Here is a 21,875-nt window from a genome sequence, read left to right as displayed (position 1 = left end):
AGTATTGGGTTGGGGGGAGGGATGAGGGTGGGTATGTGGGTATTTAAAAAGAATGATCTATTCTGTTGTACAGACTTACATCATTTCTTATGTAAAAATGAAATGTCTAGTTGTGACACTATGTTTAGATACCATAGGGTCAGGTTGGTAAACCTGTACCTGCCTGTTATTTGAAATTCTTCTGTGTATTTTTGTTACATGATCATTTATGTCTCCGTTCAATTGATTGACTAATGATCCGAGCATCCCTGTTTGTGTTATCTGCAGCACTTTGTCTTTGGGTTTCCATTTATCTCTCTCTCTCTCTCTTAGTCTCATACCAGCAGTAGGAGTAGAGGAACAAAAAACCTTCAACGTGATAAATGCAATTGTGGATATTTTTGTATTTACGTCCTTATTTATTCATGTTTGTTGATCTCACTGTTTGAATTCCTAATTTATTATAACTTGGCTATTTATATGAGCAAAGCTGTTAGGTCAGTTGAATGTTATTTATTACCCTCTTGTGTGTTCGTAAAAATGGGACAACAGTTGAAGAAAAAAAATAAGAGTAAATTTTTCTTTTGTTTTGGTCTGAATTTAACGGAATTACGTGAACTTCAACAAGTCGCAAAGTCCCTAACCTCTGTGAAGAGGGAAAGAGAACTTGAGAAGACTTGGAAAAAAATTATTTACCAGTAATTTAAGAATGTAGACTTAGCCTCCTTTTGGAGAGGGAATATGCTCTTCTATTGATATTTGTCAGTTTCATATTATTGTGCTTGTAGGCCAGGCCTGAGGAGAAGGATGCCACAGATCCCACTCCAATTCTTCTCTTTGTAAATAGACGGACAAACTGTGGGGGTTGATTGTCTTCTCAACTATGCTGGGGATTCCTGCTCTATGCTTTTAGCTTGTATTGCTGTGTGCATGTCAAACATGAGCTTTTCTTTGCATGGCTTTAATGTTCATGTTTCATGCCAAATTCACTCCTTCTTTCAGCCTTCATTGATTCTCTCTCTCCACAAAAATACTTTTTAACATTTTAAATTTCCCTCTGGCCCTTACTTTTTACTCCCTCGGCTTTTATTTCTGGCCTTCTTTTTTTTTTAAGTAGTTCCCGCTGATCTTTCCCTTCCTCCTCCTCTAATCTTGTGCACAAAGCTTTTGAACGATGCTTCCTTTTCTCTGTACCTCTCTTTAAAAAGGCTCGGAAGTCTGGGCTCTCTACTTGTTGGTGAAAGAGGCACAGTAAGGGGATATCAGTACGCAAACACAAAGCAATACCCTATTGTTCATCCTTCTTTCTGTTTTCTACAATGGGAAGCTAGCAGCACCAAGGGCATCCAGTGGTTCTGAGGCCCAAAGTGGTCGTTTGACAGAGCAGGAACAAAACTGACAAATGTATTCCCCATTAAAATAACTGTGAGCATCTTCAGTGCTGAAACAAATAAACTCATTAAGTTATGTTGTGTATGCTTTCCTTTTTGTGTCTATGTATAAGTACCGAATTTAAAACATAAATATTCCAAATTTGAGTTTTCCGTAAGACCATTTGATGCCAAAAATGATATTTCCTCCCACTGCGTCCCAGCAGTTTGTGTAAAAATGTAATCTATTAATTTTTTCTTGGACTTTCTTGTTGTAGTTTTGTGCATAATTGAGTTCTGCTACATTTCAGGTAAGTGCCCACAAACTCTTGAAAACATGGTTATAAACGTGTCATTCAAAAAAAAAAAAAGAAAATAATCAAGGCTCGTTTGCCAGGTTTATTACGTATTCAGCATTAAAACAGATTTTATGCATTCCAATTCCCACATTGGATTCTGCTCTGTAGAAACCTTAAACCTCAGCATACATAAGCTTAATTAACTGTTAATAGTGTACCTGGAGAAACAGCCGCTACACAAAAGCAACTTTTTAACAATAATATTAATTGCATGGATTATAAATCAAAAACACAATAAAAAGGGAACAACCCGATAAATACTCTCACATCTTTTTCTCATTAAATAGAAAATATCCATCCCACTTAAGTGTTTTGTTTCTCAGGTCATACTATTTTAAAATAGAAAATAAAAAACAGTCACAAAAAATACTCTTGGTAATCCGACACTTGCATCAATGCATCTATTTCCTTCCTCCCAGTCTGCAGTATTAGTTTGACGAAGCCAAAAATCCAGCATGGCAGCCTAACTTTATTGATGAATCGATGCTGCAGTCTGTTGTTTCTTTATATTTACTGTAGGTTCAAGGTGAGCGCTATTGATCCAGCATGATTATCTCTGTCGGTTCTGTCCATCAGAGGGCAGCAGTGTTGCATAATTCTGTGTTCCACGTGTGCTCATCTGTTGTTTCTCCATGAAAGTTTTCCAAGCCTTTCAAGAAAATCATCACATTGTGCATTTTTCCCATGAAACATTCTATACATTTAGAAATGATGGAGTGTGTGGCACTACAAAGGGACATACAGTACTGACCTGTCTACAGAAAATGGTCTATCTGCTACCAAATAACCGCTCTGCATCCCAGTCTCAGAGGACTGTGCAAGTTCCGTTTTATCAGAGACATGATCAGATATTACCAAAAAAAAAAATCTGTACAAAAACTACTTGGAGCACTTCTGCAGTTGCGTATCAGTAATAAGATGCCACGTTCTTCCACCTTCAGTCTTCTCTGCAGAGCAGCTGAAGCAGCTGTTGTCCTCAAACGCGGGAGGTGACGTGGAGAGAGCGTAATCGCTGAGCCAGGGTGGCTTCCAGCTCTTCCACAGGTGAGTCTCCCCGGGCGTGAACCAGCGTAGCAGCAGAGATGTTCCCTTGTCGGGCCCCTGGGGGCCCCAACAGCAGGCTTCTGAAGTCTTCTCTCTCCAGTAGAACAGGCATCTGCTGCAAGAAGAAACCTTCACAGAAAGAGCTCAGCTCTAGCGAACCATGGACCTGCGAAAAGGAGATGAGGAAATTGTTAAGAAATAGTTTTGTTGTTTTCTTTTTTTTTTTTAATTTTAAGATAGAGCACAGCTTGTTGGTAGGAAATTCACATTATAGCAGATCCTCATCCAGTTTGTGTGTGTGTGTGTGTGTGTTACCTTGGCTGTCTTATAGATGCTGACTACATTATCCAGGTTAACGTGTTGAGAGCAGATGAGTTCACAGTGTCTTTGCAGCACACTCAGCTGGAACAGACTAGCGGCTGACAACAACTGCAGCAGAAAACAAGAAAATGTTGGCGCTGGAGAAATGATTCCTCAAATTAGATAAAATAGTTTATTCTACAGAATATAATGAATTATTCTATGTACTGTATGGTGTTGCTTTGCATGCAAGCAGTTTCACATTGCAATATACTGTTGTAATAAATATAAACTTCATTATAAGCAGTAAATGTTGTTTATATTTCCTGTATTACAAATGCCTTTTATCTAGTTGCAGTGTTTTACTCTTGGTATATGAATTGCACCACACTCATCAGAATCTTCTGTTGACACATGAGATGCAATCATTTTATCCGATGAACTTGTTTCAGAATCTGGTGATGATTCTCACCTCCAGTAAATCAGAAACATTAGTTTTCAGTGACTCCGTTCCTCCACAGTACAAGTATGACATCATCATCTGCAGACAGGTCAAGGGATACATTTAGGAACGAATCAGTTCAGTATCACCAATTTTCTGTTCGTCAATCAATCAATCAATCAATCAACCTTTATTTGTATAGCGCTTAATAACAGCCTTTATTTGTATAGTAATTAATCTGTTAAGTGCTTTAACAGACAGAGAAACCCAACAGGACCCTCCAGAGAAAACATAAGCCACATCTGTCTTGACTCCTGTTTGACTGCACTGCTTTTAATACTATTAGATTTTAATATTGTACGAGAATATTTGTTACCTGGAAGATGTTGTATTTGACCTCACTAATCTCTATCCTCTTGTTGGGGCTTCCGTCAGGTCCAGAGGATGCCAGCAGACACTTGAATCTAAAAGAAGAAAACCAATACTGTGGTCAAAACCTTCAGTAGATTTTTCTTGTTTCTTTTAAAATGACACTGAGCAGATTTACATACTGTGTTTTTCTGTCTGGTACAGTGTTCTGCCTACCTGTCAGACGCTGTGATCAGCAACACTCTGTGGCCATAGAATGGTTTGCCCTCCACCACAAAAGTCACATCTGACATCTCTTTGTTATTCAGGAAATGTGGGTCTGTAGGAAAAGACATCCGTACCTTACGACTCCATTTACAATGCATATGTTTAGTGGAGCCAGAGAGTCCTCTGTTATAAGCAGGCAAGAGGTGCGACTCACAAAACCAAATATGTAGTGACATAAAACTGCACATCTGTGGATACTGGGAATCCAATGCATCCATATTTGATTTTAGTGTATGCAGGAGCTGAACTTCAACTGTGCGTTATTGACTATCCCATGATTTTGCTTATTCCTTCTATCTGGGGCCTCAAATCCTTGAAGAAGATTAATCAGCGAAAAAAATTCATCTAAAAATCTCAACACAAAGAGTTTTCATACCTAACTGCGCTGACAGAGTTGTCTTCATCTCAGGGATTGCTGGAAGAGGAGCTGGGCCAAAACAGTGGCTAAAAATAGCAGCCAGCTGCTGTATGATGGCATCATTCTTGCATGGAGAGAGTGAACAGGAAGGAGGGCATTACATCACACATTTAAATTAGAATGAAGTGGAAGAGGAGCAGACATATTGCATTTGATGGTACCTTGGTGGTGCGTAGGATATTAAACATAAGGGGCAGGCCTGTAGTGACCAGCTCCTCGCAGTAATCCTCCTCTCTGATGGTGGTGAACTCTCTGAGCAACGACAGGGTGACTCCTGCTCTGGATTGCTGCTGGGCACAACGCAGAGATTCCAGCCACACGTGGAGTTTCCACGGGACGCCTAAGCCAGAGCACAAATAAATGGTTAGTCTACAAAGTAACCTCAGTTTGACAGGTAAGCAAATACTCGTTCATAATTCGACGCGTACCCAAAGCTCGTAGCTCCATGGTGACATCCAGGTAGCCGTGCTCAGCGCTGTAGTAACTAGCCTCTTGCAAGGCTTTCATCCTGGCCTTGCAGAGCCGAGCTATGCCCACCTCTGGCAAAGCTCCAGGGCCAGAGGAAGGGGTGGGGAGTGGGGAGACGGGGAGGAAAGGACAGATCCTAACCTCCTCACCCTCAACGCCTTCAGCTAAGATCTCTTCCAGAGACAGGACATCCTCTTTGACTTTCTGGGGCTGAGTCAGTAGCTTTCTCAGCACGTTCCTGACAAGATAAATGGGAAGGAGGGGTGCGGGGGCAAGAATGGTGGGACAGAAAGAGCATGAAACCAACACTTTGTGTTCAAGCTGCATCACATGCATGCATTGTTGTACCTCAGCTCCCTTTGGTATGATTACATAATCTGTCACCTTCACTCTGGAATGTGAAGTGTTGAGTCTACATTCTGTTCACACATTCACAAAGTGAACAGGTGCAGAGGTTTAGGAAACCATTTGGTGTTAAGGGACAGATGGTCTCATACTATTAAGATATCCTGAATTTGGTTCATATTTTTAAGATCTTGCATTTGATGGCATGATAAGAAAAATGAATTTCTTCAGAGTCTAGTATTACAGGTTGCTGACTTGGCTATCCTTTATTTAACTTCCTTCTTTGAGTTCAGAAACAGGCGGATTGTGAGCAACGTCTTCAGGATGCGTACCTGTGTCCGTGTGCAGCAGCATGACTAAAGCAGTTCATGTCCTCATAGAGGGATGATGTCAGGGCGTTCCCATCGTGGGTCTTCGATAAAGGGTCTGCGCCTCGTGCGAGCAGCAAACTCACCATCTCATAATTACCTACGATGACATATCAAGCATTTTTAATTGTTTTACTTTGATCTGATGGGAGGGAGAGATTCACATTTATCAAACAAGCTGATGCATTCACCAACAGCAATATTTACACACTGTCATTGCTGCTATGTGGAGCATGTGTCTCTTTTACTACAGCTGTGTGTGGCTTTCAGATGATACCACAGAGGAATGTGGCCCAGAGACTTCTAAATAACCGCGGGTAGAACTGTTGCTTTCACTACGCCTTCATGCACCCTCTCATTTCTCCTTCCATCCAGCCAATGGGTCATTCATAACTTAATCCTCCACTAGCCTTGGTAAAAAGCACACCACAGTATTCATGACTGATAAATGAGAGTTATTAGTGTGCAGAGGGTCACTACTGCTGGACACTTCTCCATTGTTACTACATTGTTAGCGTTAATCCTTTATTTAGACTTCATAAATTACTGTCTTGTAGTGTGTGTGTGTGTGTGTGTGTGTGTGTGTGTGTGTGTGTGTGTGTGTGTGTGTGTGTGTGTGTGTGTGTGTGTGTGTGTGTGTGTGTGTGTGTGTGTGTGTGTGTGTGAGTGTTTGCCCACCTGCTGCTGAAGCCAGCTGCAACGGGGTGTCTGCTGTACTCTCCTGCCCGTTGCGGACCGCGGCCCCCTCCACATTGGCCCCTGCATCCAAAAGTAGCTGGAGATACAAAGCACATCTGTTAGACCACACAATGTTTGACATCCTGTAACTCATTTATGGTCTAACCTCTGACCTCATTTGTCACTCAAGTTTTTACACTATGAAATCACATCCATAAGTAGCTCAGGGGAACTTAGATTTATTGTCTGCCCCCCCGCAGACAATTTTTCTCTTAAGTAAACAGTACAACAGGCAAATAAAGGGCTTGTACTCTTACCACACAGGGTGTTCGTGTGTGTGTGTTTGTGTGTGTGTTTTTCCAACCTGAACCACAGAGATGTGTCCATGCAGCACAGCAAAGGTGAGGGCCGCCCAGTGCCGACTATCTGGATGCACAGAGGGGTGTTTTGGGGAGCATATTGGAACCTGGTAGAACAAACTGTTGTTACACCCCGAGATAAAAAAACAAAACAAAACCATTTGGACATAACTACAGTGATATATCACCTTCAGGACAGCTTCTGTGATTCTTTCTATCTGAGAGATCCCCCGGGTACAACTGGACCTACATAGTAATCATTGAAACACACTCACCGCCACGTCAAGGTTGGCCCCAGCATCGATCAGCATCTGGACTAAGGCCTCGTCTCCAGCTGCACAGGCATACATCAGTGGTGTCATCCCCTGAGTCACGAACAGACGTTGCAACAGACGCAAGACATAGGAGTAAGAAATATAAGAAATACCACCAGTACAAATATCCATACATATACTATATATTTAAAAAAAATGCACACACAGCAGAAGACAGATGTTCGGTACCTGGTCATCCATGCTGTTAACCCCATCTGGCCCCAGCAGATCGATGGCTTGACCAATGAGATCCGTGCGTCCACAGTTGAGCATCCGAAAACCTAAGTCTAGATGGAACTTGTCGGTGGCAGCTTTGGAGTCCAGACGCTTGAAGGAACTAAAGCAGCATTCAGGCCTGAAGGAAGCAGAGACGTAAACAAAAATAAAAAGCGGCACTAGACCCTGAGAGCAACATGAAGTACGCGTCATTTTACGCAAACAGTCATTAATCTACAGCACACTCACAAGTTACGTTACAAGCCTATAGAGCTATATGTTGTTGTATGAGTTAGGTAAGGGTAATGTGGTCAAATCCAGTTTGGAAAAAGCATCAGGAAGTACACTCATGTGTCTCATTTACTTCAGCTGTCTGGGTTCACAATCCAGTCCTGGAAGGAGCAGTCTGGCAGTTTGTCTGACATCATCACTGTCCACCAATAAACTCTTGCGATGCTCAGCATGAACAATGGCGACTCTCATCCACTCCATCAGAGGTGGCAGTAATAAGAATGGTCTGAAAAAAAAAGAAAAAAGAACATAAATGGTTTCACTTCACTTGAAGCACCTCCTCCAGTAAACCAGGACTTTTCAGACACACGGCTCATGATCCAGTCATGTTGAGAGGGAAGTCATAAATGTCTTCAACCGGATGACTTATGTGTGTCTGGCAGTGTTTCCCCCACCCTGACCAGTTCACAGTGAGTCACGTTTCAACACGCACATATGTAATCACCGAAGAATGAAACCCTCGGTCTAATAATCACACGTATCTGTCAGTCTCCAAGAAAGGAGAACAGAGTTAAACAAAAAAGGCCCAAATTCTTTTGTAAAACAATAGACAGTTAGAAGGGAGGCAAGAAAATAAAACTTCATTTGTGGACAAGCAAAGGAGGATACATCAGTAAAGGAAATAAAGACAACAGAACTACCTGACACTCTGAATGTCTTTGTTCTTGTTCTTGTTTTTGTTTTGTTTTTACAGCTGATATGGCTCTCTGTGACACCGAGTCTGGCTGTTATCTTGCATTAATCTCGTCTCGTCTTTGACCGTATGTGAATTGAATGTGCCTGTAAACATTGACACATTGCTGTAATTTTTATTCTTGTTTGCTTGTGATCCTATTGATGATTGTTTGAACCTCATCTGCTTGTTATCTCGAGTTACTGAGCTGCCTTTCTCCTGCTGTGATGTTAACAGTTAGTTGTGGCTTCACCTTTGTTTAGATGAGATGCAAACACTCCAGTGAATTATCATGAATACAAATGGAGTCAAAAGAGCGACCAGCATGTAGGCATGTGGCTCTGCAGTGTGCGCGCTGCAGAGATTGTAGTTACTGCTAATGATCACTACGACCCCTGGAGTGCCATGATTTTTCCACACTGCGTTTACTTTGTGTAGATACCTGTGGTTTCCTTCTGTGCAGCACTCCTTGTCATCAGCGCCTTGTTAATAATGTATATTATAGAATGGATGTCCTCCATTGTATCCAAAGCTTTCAGACGGTGAATGTGTTTGGAGGGTTTCATAAGATGATACAATATGTGCCGCTCATAAATAGTATCATTTTTTTTAATTTTTATTTTAACTGACTTTAATAAACTTTTAGTTAAAAATAATCTAATCCTTATCTGACTTTTGACCAGTGGACACACGTCTGTCCAACACTTCTATTCTCGGTATTCAAACATTACTTCACTGCAATCAGCGAGTAATCACTCAGGAGGATGGACCCTGCTGTCGCTCAGGCAGTTAACAAGCAGTCAAGGGGCTCTTGGGATGGGGGGGATGTTACATGCATCTGATGGGTGTATATAAGGCTGGAGGGACTGTTGGGGAAATGGCTGGGAGGGAGGCAGGTGGGATATGTCTTACTGATGAAGGGGGTTTGGTGGCAGTTTGACAATAGTGTAGAGTGATAAGAAAGTGGTGTTTCTGTGGCGAGTTAGGGCAGCATGCCTTAGAATCAATGTTACACTCCACTTAAGACAGACTGGGCTGCATGGGAGTTTGTTGGTTCAAATAAGCATTGGTGAATGACATGAGGCCCGAACCACCCTTGTATTTTACAGCATGCTTACCTCCGGCTGTGCACTCAGCGCTGGCGCTTATCTAGAAGTGAAGCCTTTCCAAACAGCCATATCAAGCTTTTAACACTTATTGCTTATTGATCCATCTGAGAGATTTTACCCACCCTTCACTTTATCTATCAGCATTTTACAGTCCATGATTTTGTGAGCATCAAAATCATGAACATAATAAATGTAGTGGTTTCTTTTAAGTGCAAGAAATAATGATTTCCCACTCAATTACTTTCAGCTGGAGTTTTGTACCACTTAACCTTTATTGTGTGTGTGTGTGTGTGTGTGTGTGTGTGTGTGTGTGTGTGTGTGTGCGTGCGTGAGTGCGTGCGTGCGTGTGTGTGTGATTTACACAGGGCCATACGTGTATACATCTATCTGACAAATGACTCCAGGTAGATGGAGCATTTCAGTACCATCACCTACATATCCCTGGCCCCTATCCCACAATTCATTTCTCCTATTTTCCAGGACCTCTCTCCCTATAACTGACCATACGCTTCCTATCTGATCCCACTTTCTGGATTTTGCCCCCAGCACAACGCTAGCTTGACCAGAGAGTGTGTGACATCAAAGTTGAGCCTCCTGTTCGCACTGAAACGAGATGCTTCTGGCTAGCTTAGTGATCTCACATGCTGAGGCTACATGCTGGGAACAGGGAAATACAGAAACACACACACACACACACACACACACACACACACACACACACGCACACACGCACACACGCCTAGCTCTGATTGATGCAGCCTTTCTCACAAACACCTGGCTGGTGATTAAAGTGTGGTCAGGTGGTTTTGAACTCTAAATTGTCCAACATGAAAAGTGAAGCCTTTTGCTCCCCAGTAGGCAACAAAACCGAAGATTCACAGCTCTCATTAGTCCAATCTGAAGTGTATCCTGAAGCCACTGTGATTAAGTTCCATGTGCAAGAAACTTCAATCGGATCCAAAAGTAGACCCCCAGCACGTGAGTCAAAGGGTCAAAGCTAACCACTGATCTAGACTCAGATTACACTCATAAAGGCTCCCTTAGAGGGAATGGAACAGTATCTGATGTATCTGTGGTTACATAGAAACTCCAAAGGCTACTTCTTATCACAAAACACATCTATCCATTACTGCTCCTTTTCATGCACTGATGGAAACAGAAGGACTGGAGTCAGAGTGTGCAGAGTGTCTAGACGCACTTGTGTATGGTTGTGATTCCACCCTTAAAAAGATTGCATGACAACTTTCAGTACTAATGAAGGCTGCCTTTTTCTATGCTATGGCTCAAAGAGCAGCAAGTGAATGCAGATCAGTGAATATGTAGGCCCTCTAACCTTCTCAGTTTAATACTCTGGTACATCAGCGATGACTAAAACTATACTAAGGTTGAAGGTGATTTCCACACAAGAGATCCAGAGAGCCACACAAGATCTATAAAAGTAAACTGTTTGCATCAGTGCTTAAACTCTGGCCAGTCATCTGAATATTCTGGAGACAGGAAAAACTTGGTTTTATAAATCCGATGTGCATTTTATTCAGGATCCTGTTTTATAAATGAGACACTGGCTTTTGTGGTTCATCACAAAACTGGCGTCCGTCTTTGTCTCAAGGATTTTGCACTAAGTCTCTCACCAGGCTCCATATAATGTTTAATGATGTGGCCCACACAGATCTGGTGGGTTTGGGTTTCCACCAAAGATTTTATAAAGCTTTCAGTCGAGCCAGAGCGATTGAGAGGCCCATTGAAGGAGAGGAATCTGTATCATACTAAGCTCACTCACATTGTAATCACTGCCAGGTTTGAACACTCCACTCTCCAACCTGAGTCTGACATGCATGTTAACATTTACAAAAACTAAACACATCACACTGAGAGGCATACAGGCATGATGGGAAGGGAAGGAACAAAACGCAGAATGTTGCACATGTTTCACATATACAGTATAGCATGATGCTAAATCATTTCATCCTGCACATATAGACCGGACTGACTTATTACACACATGAAAAACATCTGAAGACTTCTAGGATGCAGCGAGGATAGGGAGAAAAGAGTTTTAGACATGCAGCTCTGTTCTCTTTGATGCTACAGGAAAGCACATCTCACTCACACAGCATCGCTTCATTCTTAAATGTTGAAGAGCCATGTGGCTTTGTGTGGACACACACACCCACACCCACACCCACACCCACACCCACACCCACACACACACACACACACACACACACACACACACACACACACACACTCATATGGATGTGCATTTCAGCAACTCATTGTTTCAATAAATGCTCAAGCATGATCATCTCTGCATCACGACATTCATTCATTCATTTTCCTGCCCACTTCATCCACTTGCGGGGGTCTTGGTGAGCTGGAGCCCATCCAAGCTGGCATAGGGCGTGACGTGTAGCAAACCGCGGACCTACACACAGACATACAAACACACACACACACACTCACTCACTCCTATGGGCAATTTGGAATGGACGATTAACCTGAAGTGCATGTTTTGGAGGTGGGAGGAAACCGGAGAACCCGGAGAGAACCCACGCAGACACGGGGACAACATGCAAACTCCGCACAGAATGGAACTCGAACCCGGACTCGCCTTGTTGTGCAGTGACAGCGTTACCCACTGCGTCACCGAGCTGCCCATCACAATAGGACAATTATAAATGTGAATTTCTAGAAGTCAAAGCATTACTTTAGGAAGACAAACATAGAAGAGGGGATGCATCTCATTTGTAGTGTTAACTTTACACAGCCCTCCATACATTTGTTTAAAAATGTAATTAACCTTTACTCATACAGGAACAATTTCCACTGACATTTTAACATATAACTTCTCTGAAATCTCATTTAAATCATGTTGGTGAAACATCCCCACTCCTGAACTGGACAGTGGTGAGCAGTTATGCGTGACCTTCATATTTCATATCAATTCATTATGGCGGAAAAGAGTCAAGGCTGTTCCTTCCGTGGGAAACCAGCAACACAAAAATGTCCTTATTTAAAGCCAGGAATCATTTTCAAAATGATCAAGTACCCTGCTGAAAAAAAAAACAAGAAACCTCAGAATAAATTTGTGCTCCACTACATTTCATTCAGGCTTTCCAAACATTTCCAACTATTTATCTGAAGAGTGAAAGAAAAGGTGACCATTAACTTAGATCCACTGACATTCATAAAACTCTTGTACAAAGCAGAGTATCTGAGGGTACCCTGGATAAATAACAGACCATTAACACCTCTTGCATCTCTTAAAAACACCATCTTCTACCTAATTAACGCTCGTCGGGAGCACTTCCCATCTACCATACCAGCTTTAACAGCTGGTGCGTCTTACTCACCTGTAATTTCCCAACAGAAAATTAGGACTTCAGTGATCAGAGGACAATGAGATTAGTGAGTGTTCAGAAAGAAAAATGCAGCCTCTGAAGAAACCGCTGATTCAATTAGAAGCTTTTTGTCAGTTTCTGAGGGAAGAACTGTATGTTTGACTCTTGTCTGAACTGCTGGCATTATTCATATTTCTGTCAACCTCATGGACCAAATGAAATCTATTTCAATGAATGAATGAAAGGAGAAGTAAGAATAGTGTGAACTTAACTTTTTCAGGGCAGAAGCAAAAGCAAAAAATAAGCATGATAGACAGCACCGCTTTAGATTAGAACTGTTGTTTCAGCTATTTAAACACTTTTGAGAAAATCTACAACAGTCAAGCATGACTCCCACCTCTCCTTGATCAGTGCCATGCGAGGGGGGTCTAAGTTGGGATTCTCCATGGACTCCATTTGTGGGCAGCGCAGGAAGTAGTAAAGGGTGTGGAGGGCGTCCGGCGACCAGGACACGGGCTGTTGGGGACGGGTGTGTCGGGCCGGGCTCAGTCCTGGACGCACTGAGCTGAGGCGCTGCATGTGGTGCATGGCACGGGACACTAAATCACCTGGAACAAACATGGGAAATGCTTTAATAGTTTAACAGATATGTGTTCAATAAATACACAGCATTCTTTTGTTTTGAGAATATAATAATTCATGTAGTATAAACGATGACTGCAGTGGTATGTGGGCCTAAAAAGAATTGCTAGGTGAGATTTAAAAAAAAAACAACAACCATAAAAACAGTTCTCCCTGGTCAGTATAAACACTTCAGGCTTTTAAGTTAAATGTTTAAATGTGATTTGACCTGTGTGAAAACCCTTTGGTACTGAGATAAAGATATGATAAACAAGTATCTTATCAGAAGATCACGTTACCAACACAGTGAGCTCAGTGGACAACAATGAGTCGTTGCATGAAGCCCCAGACATTCAGCATAATGCATGAAACTTTATTATTAAGATAATTGAATAAACAGAACAGAACACACAAATAGGTAGCAGCGTGAACATGAGGACCACATCAGGAATACTGTTGAGGAAATCAATGTGGAGGAGGGGTCGGAGGGAATCTAGGTTGAACTTGGGATCGTGTATCGCTCATTTAGCATAATTACCTCCGGGTTAATTTCTAACCAGATTACTGTGAGTGGGGGCCAACAAGGAGGACTGTGGCTCAGGAGTTCATCCGTTTAAATTTGTGCTTGTCCGTCTGTAATAAAGGGGTCTGGGATACTTGGAGGGGGGCAAGTTTTAAGTGGCCCTCCCAAAGCAGACCCAACATCAAGCTGAAGGGCCTCCTTTGTGTTAACCACCACTAACACTCCCTCCAGGAGGTCTCCCAGGAATTCTTGCCCAAGATGGAGAGCCTCTCCCAGGCTTGCTATCCTGTATTGCGGCCTGAGGCCGAGTTCCAGAGATCAGAAGGGTAAGGATTATGTCTTTCTTGGATCATAACTTTTATTGAGTCCTTATGTCAGATGAGAATTTCATAATCTGAGAAATGACATTTTGTATACTGTACATACTGATAAGTTTTAAGATTAAAATCTCTAAGAATAAGATAATTAGAAGATGATTATTAAAATCAATAAAATAAAATGTTCCCACAAGCTTTTGACGGAGGATGTGCGATCCAGATACCTGACTGGTTCTACAGGATTGAATGCACAGTTTATTTTATTTGGGATAGTTCACTCCTGACCTTCAGTATTTCTCCCAGTTAACTGAATGGTCACAGGGAAGACCACCAAACATCCAGTAAATTGCTTTGCTGACACTGTAGTGCCAATATTTTGGGACATTTTGCCAGAATGCCCAGAATCCTGCCATTCGTTATAAATCATGTTTATGTATGTTGTGTGTTTTTATGTCCTGCCAATTCCAGTCTAGGGCTCCGGGAGGTCTGTGGGGCTCAGTACAGATACTCCTGTGTCTGCCTGCTCTCTTGGGCTGAGGTCAGAGTGCCAAGGCCTACGTGCTGGTGTGTGTGTGTGTGTGTGTGTGTGTGTGTGTGTGTGTGTGTGTGTTTGTAGGTGTGTAGGTGCGAATGAGTCTGAAGGATGCCTGCCCTGCCCTGAACAGCCCAGTCTCATTTCACAAGAGAGATGTGGCACAAAGAGTCCACTCACCAAGTGAGAGAAAGAGTGCTCTTGTGTTTGAGTGTGTACACTTTCTTAATGTCTCACTAACGGCAGCGGTGTATGAACGTAGCCTTGTGCTGGTGGAACAAATGGCACCTCTCTACCTCTCTATCATTTCCCCAACCCTGCTTTACCCGCCCTGTACTCCATCCTTAAACTTAATTGCCTTCTTTTCCAACCTCCAACGTTCCACTCCCCTTCAACTTTTTCTCACTTTTTATGACCTCTATCCAGCTCTCCATCACTTGCCAACTTGACAACCTCCAGTTTAAAGACACTATGTGAACAGTATGACTGTGTGCATGTGTGTACATCTCCGTGGTAACCAAAAGTTCCTCATGTGTACAAAACGTGGACATTTAGACGCTAAAATATTTCAAGGCATTTGTCATGTTGACGCCTATAGTGAGAGTGAAAAGTCACATCACCCCTCTTAGCTTTGTACTTCCCTTGACTACATGTGTAAATGAAGCCTGACAATGGAAAACTGACAATTTAATACCTATCATCACCTGACCAAATTCATGTTTAGGTCTAAAATGTCAACAAACCGATGATTACTTAAAATAACTGTCTCCATATACTGAATAAACATAGCGACTGTGCTTGCTATTTGCAAGACAAACCACATATAGCTCTTTACACTCCAGAGACCCATTTGAAGATCACACTAAGGTCAAGTGTTTAAAGGATGTGACAATACCTCATCACTCCCAATGTTTACTTGTATGTAATAACAAGAATGTTTTGTAGCTTCAGTGTTGTTAAAAGAGCTCAGAGTAGACACTTAATGTGAAGGGATTCTGCTAACATGAAATAGAGCCAGGAGTTTATACACTACACTGGAACACTCTGTGCACTCACTGAGTTCAGAGATGCTGCCCACACAGGTAGCCAGCAGGGACTGCTCCAAAGTCCTCAGCTCCAGCTGGGCATAGGCATCCTCCCTGCAGTCCACAGACGTCTGCTGGTTCTCTGTATAGGGACTGAAATGAGCTGGGAGAGACAGAACACCTATGGAGACAAAGAAAGAGAAAGAACATCCATTACGACTCACATAATAACTTTAACAACAGTGCAAAGAAGCAATAATAATCAATCAGTAGTGCATTTACAGAAGGGATAAAGCACTTGCTAGTGATGTTTACATAGTTATAATCCACGTCACATAACCCATGTCACCCAAGTCAGATAAACACAAGAGAAAGCAAACTTAGGATGCCTTCACTTCACAGAGTGCTGAAGACTACAAACCAACAACCACACATCCTTCATACCTACTTTTTTAGTCATTGCATTTTTCCAATAGATATATCAATGTAGTTGATTTGTCGGATTACATTTTGACTGAATGCCCCTTTCCTGGACAATCCATCTACTCCATGTAATATCACCACCACTGTCCATTGAGGACATGTGTGGTATTTCCTCTTTGAATATTCTCTCTGGAGATCCAGGCAGGCAACCCAGCCCTTTCAAAACGGATGTGTAACGTGGAGAAGAACACATCATGTTCATATTCAACATGGTTTTTCATTGGAAAAAAGCACAACTGCATTGACGTCTCTTTGTAATATCAGATAAACCCTGTTACACACCCAGTTTGCTCTTTTATTTTTCATGATAGTCTGTTGTCAGAGTAACAGTTGATGAGGAGAGAATTTTTGCATTACTCACAGGATTTTTTTCTCGTTCCGGCAGAAATGTCAAAAATAATGTAAAAGCTGTGAGAAGTAAAGGTAATAGCACAGACTTGTGTTTGCTATCTTGTGTATCTGAAAAGGCTCTTAAACTCCATCTTGTGCAGTAAGCAGTGGTTTAAGATCAACAGCTATAGCGCAGACCGCTGGTCGGGGTGAACACAGTTCACTGCCCAGAGGTTAACCATCACTTTGGCTTTGGAGGTGAGCTCTCTGCCAGGTCAGAGGAAATGCATGGTGGATGAATGGGGACACGGATGTTGGGAAAAATCTTCCTCTTCACAAACTCTCCCAAAAGGGAAAAGATGGGCTATCATCCCTAAAATGACATTCCCATGTGCTTCCGGCATGCTAAGTACTCTAAAAGAGATCAAATGAAAGAAAACCTCTGATGTGTGTAAGAAACATTCCCATCCTTCGACTCCGCATTCCCAACTTCTTCTCAACACCCTGTGATAGAAGACACACTTTGGGTAAAAATAAAGAGCGGACTAAATTTGGAAAGTAAAGGAGAACACTTTTAAGCCAAAGGCAGGCCTATAAATATTACCACATAAATAGGAACTTGTCAAAGCTGAAATAAATTTAAATTTGACCAGAATTTGGTAAGTGAATCAAAGCTGTGTAGTTTTTGATGAGTGAGTGTAACGAAACAGCTTCAGTCTGAACTAACCAGCAGGATGTATTCATTTTACAAAGCACGGTTAATGTTCTTGAAAAAAGCTGTCTAAATCACAATGCTGCACAAACACACTGCTTTGTCATGCATACAGACAGCAGTAGCTGGCACAGCTCACTTTGTATGGTGGGGTCCACTATATATGTACAAAAGCATATGTGATATTTAAATTAAATGAAAAATTGATGATCCAGGTACAATTTTAAATGACATGCTGGGTGTCTGCATCATCCACAGTCAGGACAACAGTTTCTTTAACAAAGACAAAGAGATGGAATATTATCTGAGGTAGATATCTCCATTGAGTGGTTGATTCCCTACAGACAGAGCCAGTCGGAAGAGGAGAACATGTTTCATAAATGAACCGCACATCGATAGAACAGAAGCTATATTCACTATGGAGTTACGTTTCTAAAGGGAATTTCTCTGCACAATCTGATTTGTATAATATGTGCTGACTCCTCGTTCCAACACAATGAAAAGAGCCACCTCTACCAGACTACCCCCACTACAAAGAACCTGCACTGCAGACAACAAAATGGTACACAAGCTTCAACGCATCCCTGTTCACTCACATGATCACAAAGGTACCCACACGCAGGAGGTCCTTACGTATACAGTAGGTCTGTGCTAACCTTGGTATGCTACTTTAGGCATGATAGTAACTATGATGAGGGCTTCACTTGAAAACAACATTTAGCATCTGGACGGGTAACATTATTAGAAAACCTGTCAAGCGTATTCAAAACTAGTCTCAAAAGAAATTGAAATATCTATTAGAAAAAACAGATGGAAGAATTATTGTGTTATATTTGTTTCTGCATACTCTGCTGAGCTGCCTCATTGTGTATATGTCACCATCCTTTATAGCTGCCTTAAGTATTATTGCAACCATATGACAGAGTAGCAGAAATTAGTGTGGGATAAGTTATTTAAATATAATCCTTCAGAAATGGTTCCATTCAAAAAGAATCCAAACCATTTAGTTAAGATGTGGTGAGAAATTCTTTTGCATTAATTTGGGTGATGGTGTGTAACAAATTGTGTGTCAGGAATAAACAATAGCCCTCAACAAGTTTTGCAACAATGACACCTCGACAATAGGACTTCAAACTCCAGTTTTCAATATCCAGTTAACTTCATTCAACACAGAGATCTATCATAACCCGGATGGCTGAGAATCTTCACAGTCAAGCTGCATCAGCCTAGATTTAGGATGCTCAGAAACAACATCTTGGAAAAAAACCAAACATTTGAATTGTGAATATGGTTTCTATTGATTCAGCCTTATTTTTTCAAAGCCATGGCAAATATTCACACATTTCCACTCAGTGAGTATTTCCCACAGTCCCACCCTATTGCTGGCCTCACCGCTGAACCCCAGCCTACGTCATTTGGGCCTGATACTGGTCTGCAAGCCAACCAGGGCCTGGACCCACCATCACCACTAATATCACGGGCACAAGCAACTCCAGCACTATATGCATCACTTGTCTCTGGTGTATGGAGAGGCTCGGGATGTTAAGGAGGAGGGGATGGCGGCAGAAGGGGAGAAGAGGGAGTGAGGGTTGACCTTTGGTGGAAGACGGATGAGTCATGCACAGGATCATCCGAGACTGTAAAAAGGGTGAGGCAGGGGGAGGCAAGTGGCAGAGGGGATTCATGTCTTGGCAGCCTTTATGGTTCCATTTCTGAAGTTGACCGTGCGAATGCTATGTGGGAATCTCAGCTATTAATCACAGCTGAAATTTACCACAAAGCCCATGTTAGCCCCTAAACCTTCCAAACTATATCCCAAAACCATTACAGCTCCTTCGTGCTCAACCAAACTATCACTAATAATGATGTTGGACATACCGCAATAGAAAGGTCAGGAGAATTAAATGGCTACTTCTGTTGTGTTTAAAGTTTCTGATATTCTGACCAACCTGGCTGTCACTCTCACTTTGATGCTTTCATGAGTAATATCACATTAATTACAGCAAGACTCTTATCCATTACAAGGCAAACACAAGAATTCTTAGCTGCCACCTGCAAGAAAGATGCAAAGTAAAAACATAAAAATAGAAAAAAAAAGCCACTATCTTTTTTACACCCCTTTATCTCTCTTTTTTGTCTTTGTTGTTCTTGTGGTATTTTTTAGTCTTTCAATGTCATGGTATTTTAGCATTTCGAGGACACAACTGCTTCTCGTGGTTATGTTTTCCACAAATATTTGGAAAGCATTTGGGATCACCTTCATCTCTCAGCACAAAACCAGATAATATGAACACAAGTCACACTTGAACAAACAGAGAATGTGTGACCGTATATAATAATGACTAGAATGTGACAATAAACAAGGATCCTTGAGATTACTTTGTGTGTTGCCATGTTCTGTCACAGCTCTACGCTCTGAGAAAAGTACATTCTCTGAACATAATGAGTGCCTGTGCTGATTTGTTTTGTCTAGAGGGAGTGTGTGAGGGACAGGAGGACATGATCAGTTTTGCTCCTGCTGAGTATGTTCTCAGTAAACTGAAAGAAAATCTCCTCCACACACATTCACCTGCCCTTCCTCCTTTAACAAACTCTTCATTTATTACAGAATGAATGGATCAGTGGAAAGCGGTCTTCCCCATGCCAGAAAGGAGCTCTGACTCTGGGCCAGGAGGTTCGGAGCTAGTCCCCTGATGGAGGATGAGGGGTTGACAGACATAGAAGTACAGTTTAACTGGACTGTTTTTTTGGTTTATGTATTACACCCACAGTGTCTCCTTTGACCTCCACACAACATGCTTCACTCATTGTCAGTGGAATCCATAGGCCAGATGTGATCCTACACTCACAGTTCGGTGCTCTTGTTTTCCACACTCAGGGGCTCCAAAACACCTGTTTTCCACAAATCCAACCCCACCCACACCCACCACATTCTTCTGACTGTTTCAAGAGATTGTGTGCCTCACACTGGTCTTTCATTGGAGGCAATGAAAGGGATTTCTGAGAAAGTAACAGTGAGATTGATGAATGAACTTTATTGTGTGTGCATGTCTTTCTGCCTGCAGTGCAAGAAGACTTTAGCTTTGTTTTAGCATGGGGTTATGGGGTTAAAAATATCCATGCGTTTGTTTGCTCTGGTGGACCCTCATCACATTCCTTATCTAAACAGAATTCAAGTGGGACAGAGAGCCATTTAGAGATTTAAAGTGGTCTATTAGTATTGGGCTAAAAATAAGTATTCATTTGACATGTTAGCATGTTAGCGTGTCTTTCAAAGTATACACTGCCAGTGTGGATTTGAGCCAGACAGAGAAGCATTCATAACCTTTACAGTGCATGCAATTCAAGGTGTTTTGATTTGAAGTACATCAAAGTTACTGATTACACACACACACACACACACACACACACACACACACACACACACACAGACACACACACACACAGACACACACACACACACACACACACACACACACACACACACACACACACACACACACACACACACACACAAACACACACACACACACACACACACACACACACACACACACACACACACACACACACACACACACACACACACACACACTGATGTTTCACAGACCATATGATAGACAAGTGAAGTGGGTCTGGTCGATCTCCCCTGACACCTCGAGTGACCCCTGGCTGCTAGGGGTCATGGGCCAGGGGTGACACTCAGCTGTTCCCAAAAGAGGAAGTAACCTTATCAGCTGTGTAAAATGGGGCTTCCCTAAATCACCGAGTGAGAACACCCACATACAAAATTAATCACTGCAAGCTGTAAGCTAAAGAAGGCAAAGCTCCTATTTTGGAGGATGTGAAAGAATCACATGTGGTGCCTGTGCTGCCTGCGGTTCTCAGATTGTTCCTGCTGTCCTGTAAAATAAACTTCCAGCTTGTAAAGATACTTTCTAGGAAATTAACTTAGAAAGAAGATCTGAAAGTTGAAAACAAAGCCTTGAAAATGCGGTACTTTGTCTGTGCCCACAGACTGAAATAAAGATTTTTGGATTTTTGTCAGATGAAACGTACAAAGCCACAAATATTATATCTGAACCTCTGTCTTGTACTGCTAAAGAAACAGATTAATTTATATCATAGCTGGCACAACAGTAAAAATTGTCATTTAAATGTCAGGTTTTCATATTGAAAACACAAGTAACGTTAATATGCAAACTTACTTTCAGCAAACACTTTTTTTTAGGTTTTATGTCTGTTTGGTCACTTGTTCAATGAGCTAATCTCCAGGACAGACTGTACAGTCATGTTTATAGCTTAGGAAAAAAAGGAAGTTCACCACCTATCGTACCTGTTGTTCAGTCTGTGTGTCTTGTGTGGCTGAACAGCTCCACCATAAAGAGGTTTATAGGATTTTAAGGCATCAATCAAAAATGGGGAATGGTTCCTTGAAAACAGAAATTAAGGGATGTTAATGGGGAATGCCTGAAGAAGCTATTCAGTTTCAGACAGTTACTCTAAAGTAATATCAATGTAAACTAGAACCAAGGCAGTCAGAAACTGCAACATCTGTGACTTACCCTGACTTACTTTCAGGGTAGGTCAGGGTACCCTGAAAGTAGTACCTGACAAGGGCA

General features: G+C 41.9%; 1 protein-coding gene across 4 annotated transcripts in view; it reads right to left on the bottom strand.

The window, feature by feature from the left end:
• Positions 1-1,735: 1,735 nt before the first annotated feature.
• Positions 1,736-21,875, bottom strand: part of abtb2b (ankyrin repeat and BTB (POZ) domain containing 2b) — a 39,557-nt gene continuing 19,417 nt past the window's right edge. For 3 of the 4 annotated variants that reach the window (XM_068312849.1, XM_068312850.1, XM_068312851.1), the window contains 16 exons: positions 15,760-15,909; positions 13,108-13,318; positions 7,661-7,813; positions 7,270-7,435; positions 7,042-7,131; positions 6,772-6,873; positions 6,408-6,504; positions 5,694-5,829; positions 4,977-5,254; positions 4,710-4,888; positions 4,507-4,612; positions 4,080-4,182; positions 3,871-3,958; positions 3,525-3,593; positions 3,068-3,181; positions 1,736-2,918 (listed from right to left, as the gene is read on the bottom strand). In XM_068312849.1, the coding sequence (XP_068168950.1) occupies positions 2,685-2,918; positions 3,068-3,181; positions 3,525-3,593; positions 3,871-3,958; positions 4,080-4,182; positions 4,507-4,612; positions 4,710-4,888; positions 4,977-5,254; positions 5,694-5,829; positions 6,408-6,504; positions 6,772-6,873; positions 7,042-7,131; positions 7,270-7,435; positions 7,661-7,813; positions 13,108-13,318; positions 15,760-15,909 (2,276 nt within the window). In that variant the 3' untranslated portion in view covers positions 1,736-2,684. The remainder of the gene's footprint in view (positions 2,919-3,067; positions 3,182-3,524; positions 3,594-3,870; positions 3,959-4,079; positions 4,183-4,506; positions 4,613-4,709; positions 4,889-4,976; positions 5,255-5,693; positions 5,830-6,407; positions 6,505-6,771; positions 6,874-7,041; positions 7,132-7,269; positions 7,436-7,660; positions 7,814-13,107; positions 13,319-15,759; positions 15,910-21,875) is intronic. The other variant, XR_011035163.1, reaches the window with a different exon arrangement.

Source organism: Antennarius striatus, chromosome 4, assembly GCF_040054535.1.
Source record: "Antennarius striatus isolate MH-2024 chromosome 4, ASM4005453v1, whole genome shotgun sequence".
In the NCBI taxonomy this organism is placed as follows: domain Eukaryota; kingdom Metazoa; phylum Chordata; class Actinopteri; order Lophiiformes; family Antennariidae; genus Antennarius; species Antennarius striatus.
The sequence above is the reverse complement of the archived record's forward strand: the minus strand, read 5'-3'. Positions and strand labels throughout refer to the sequence as shown.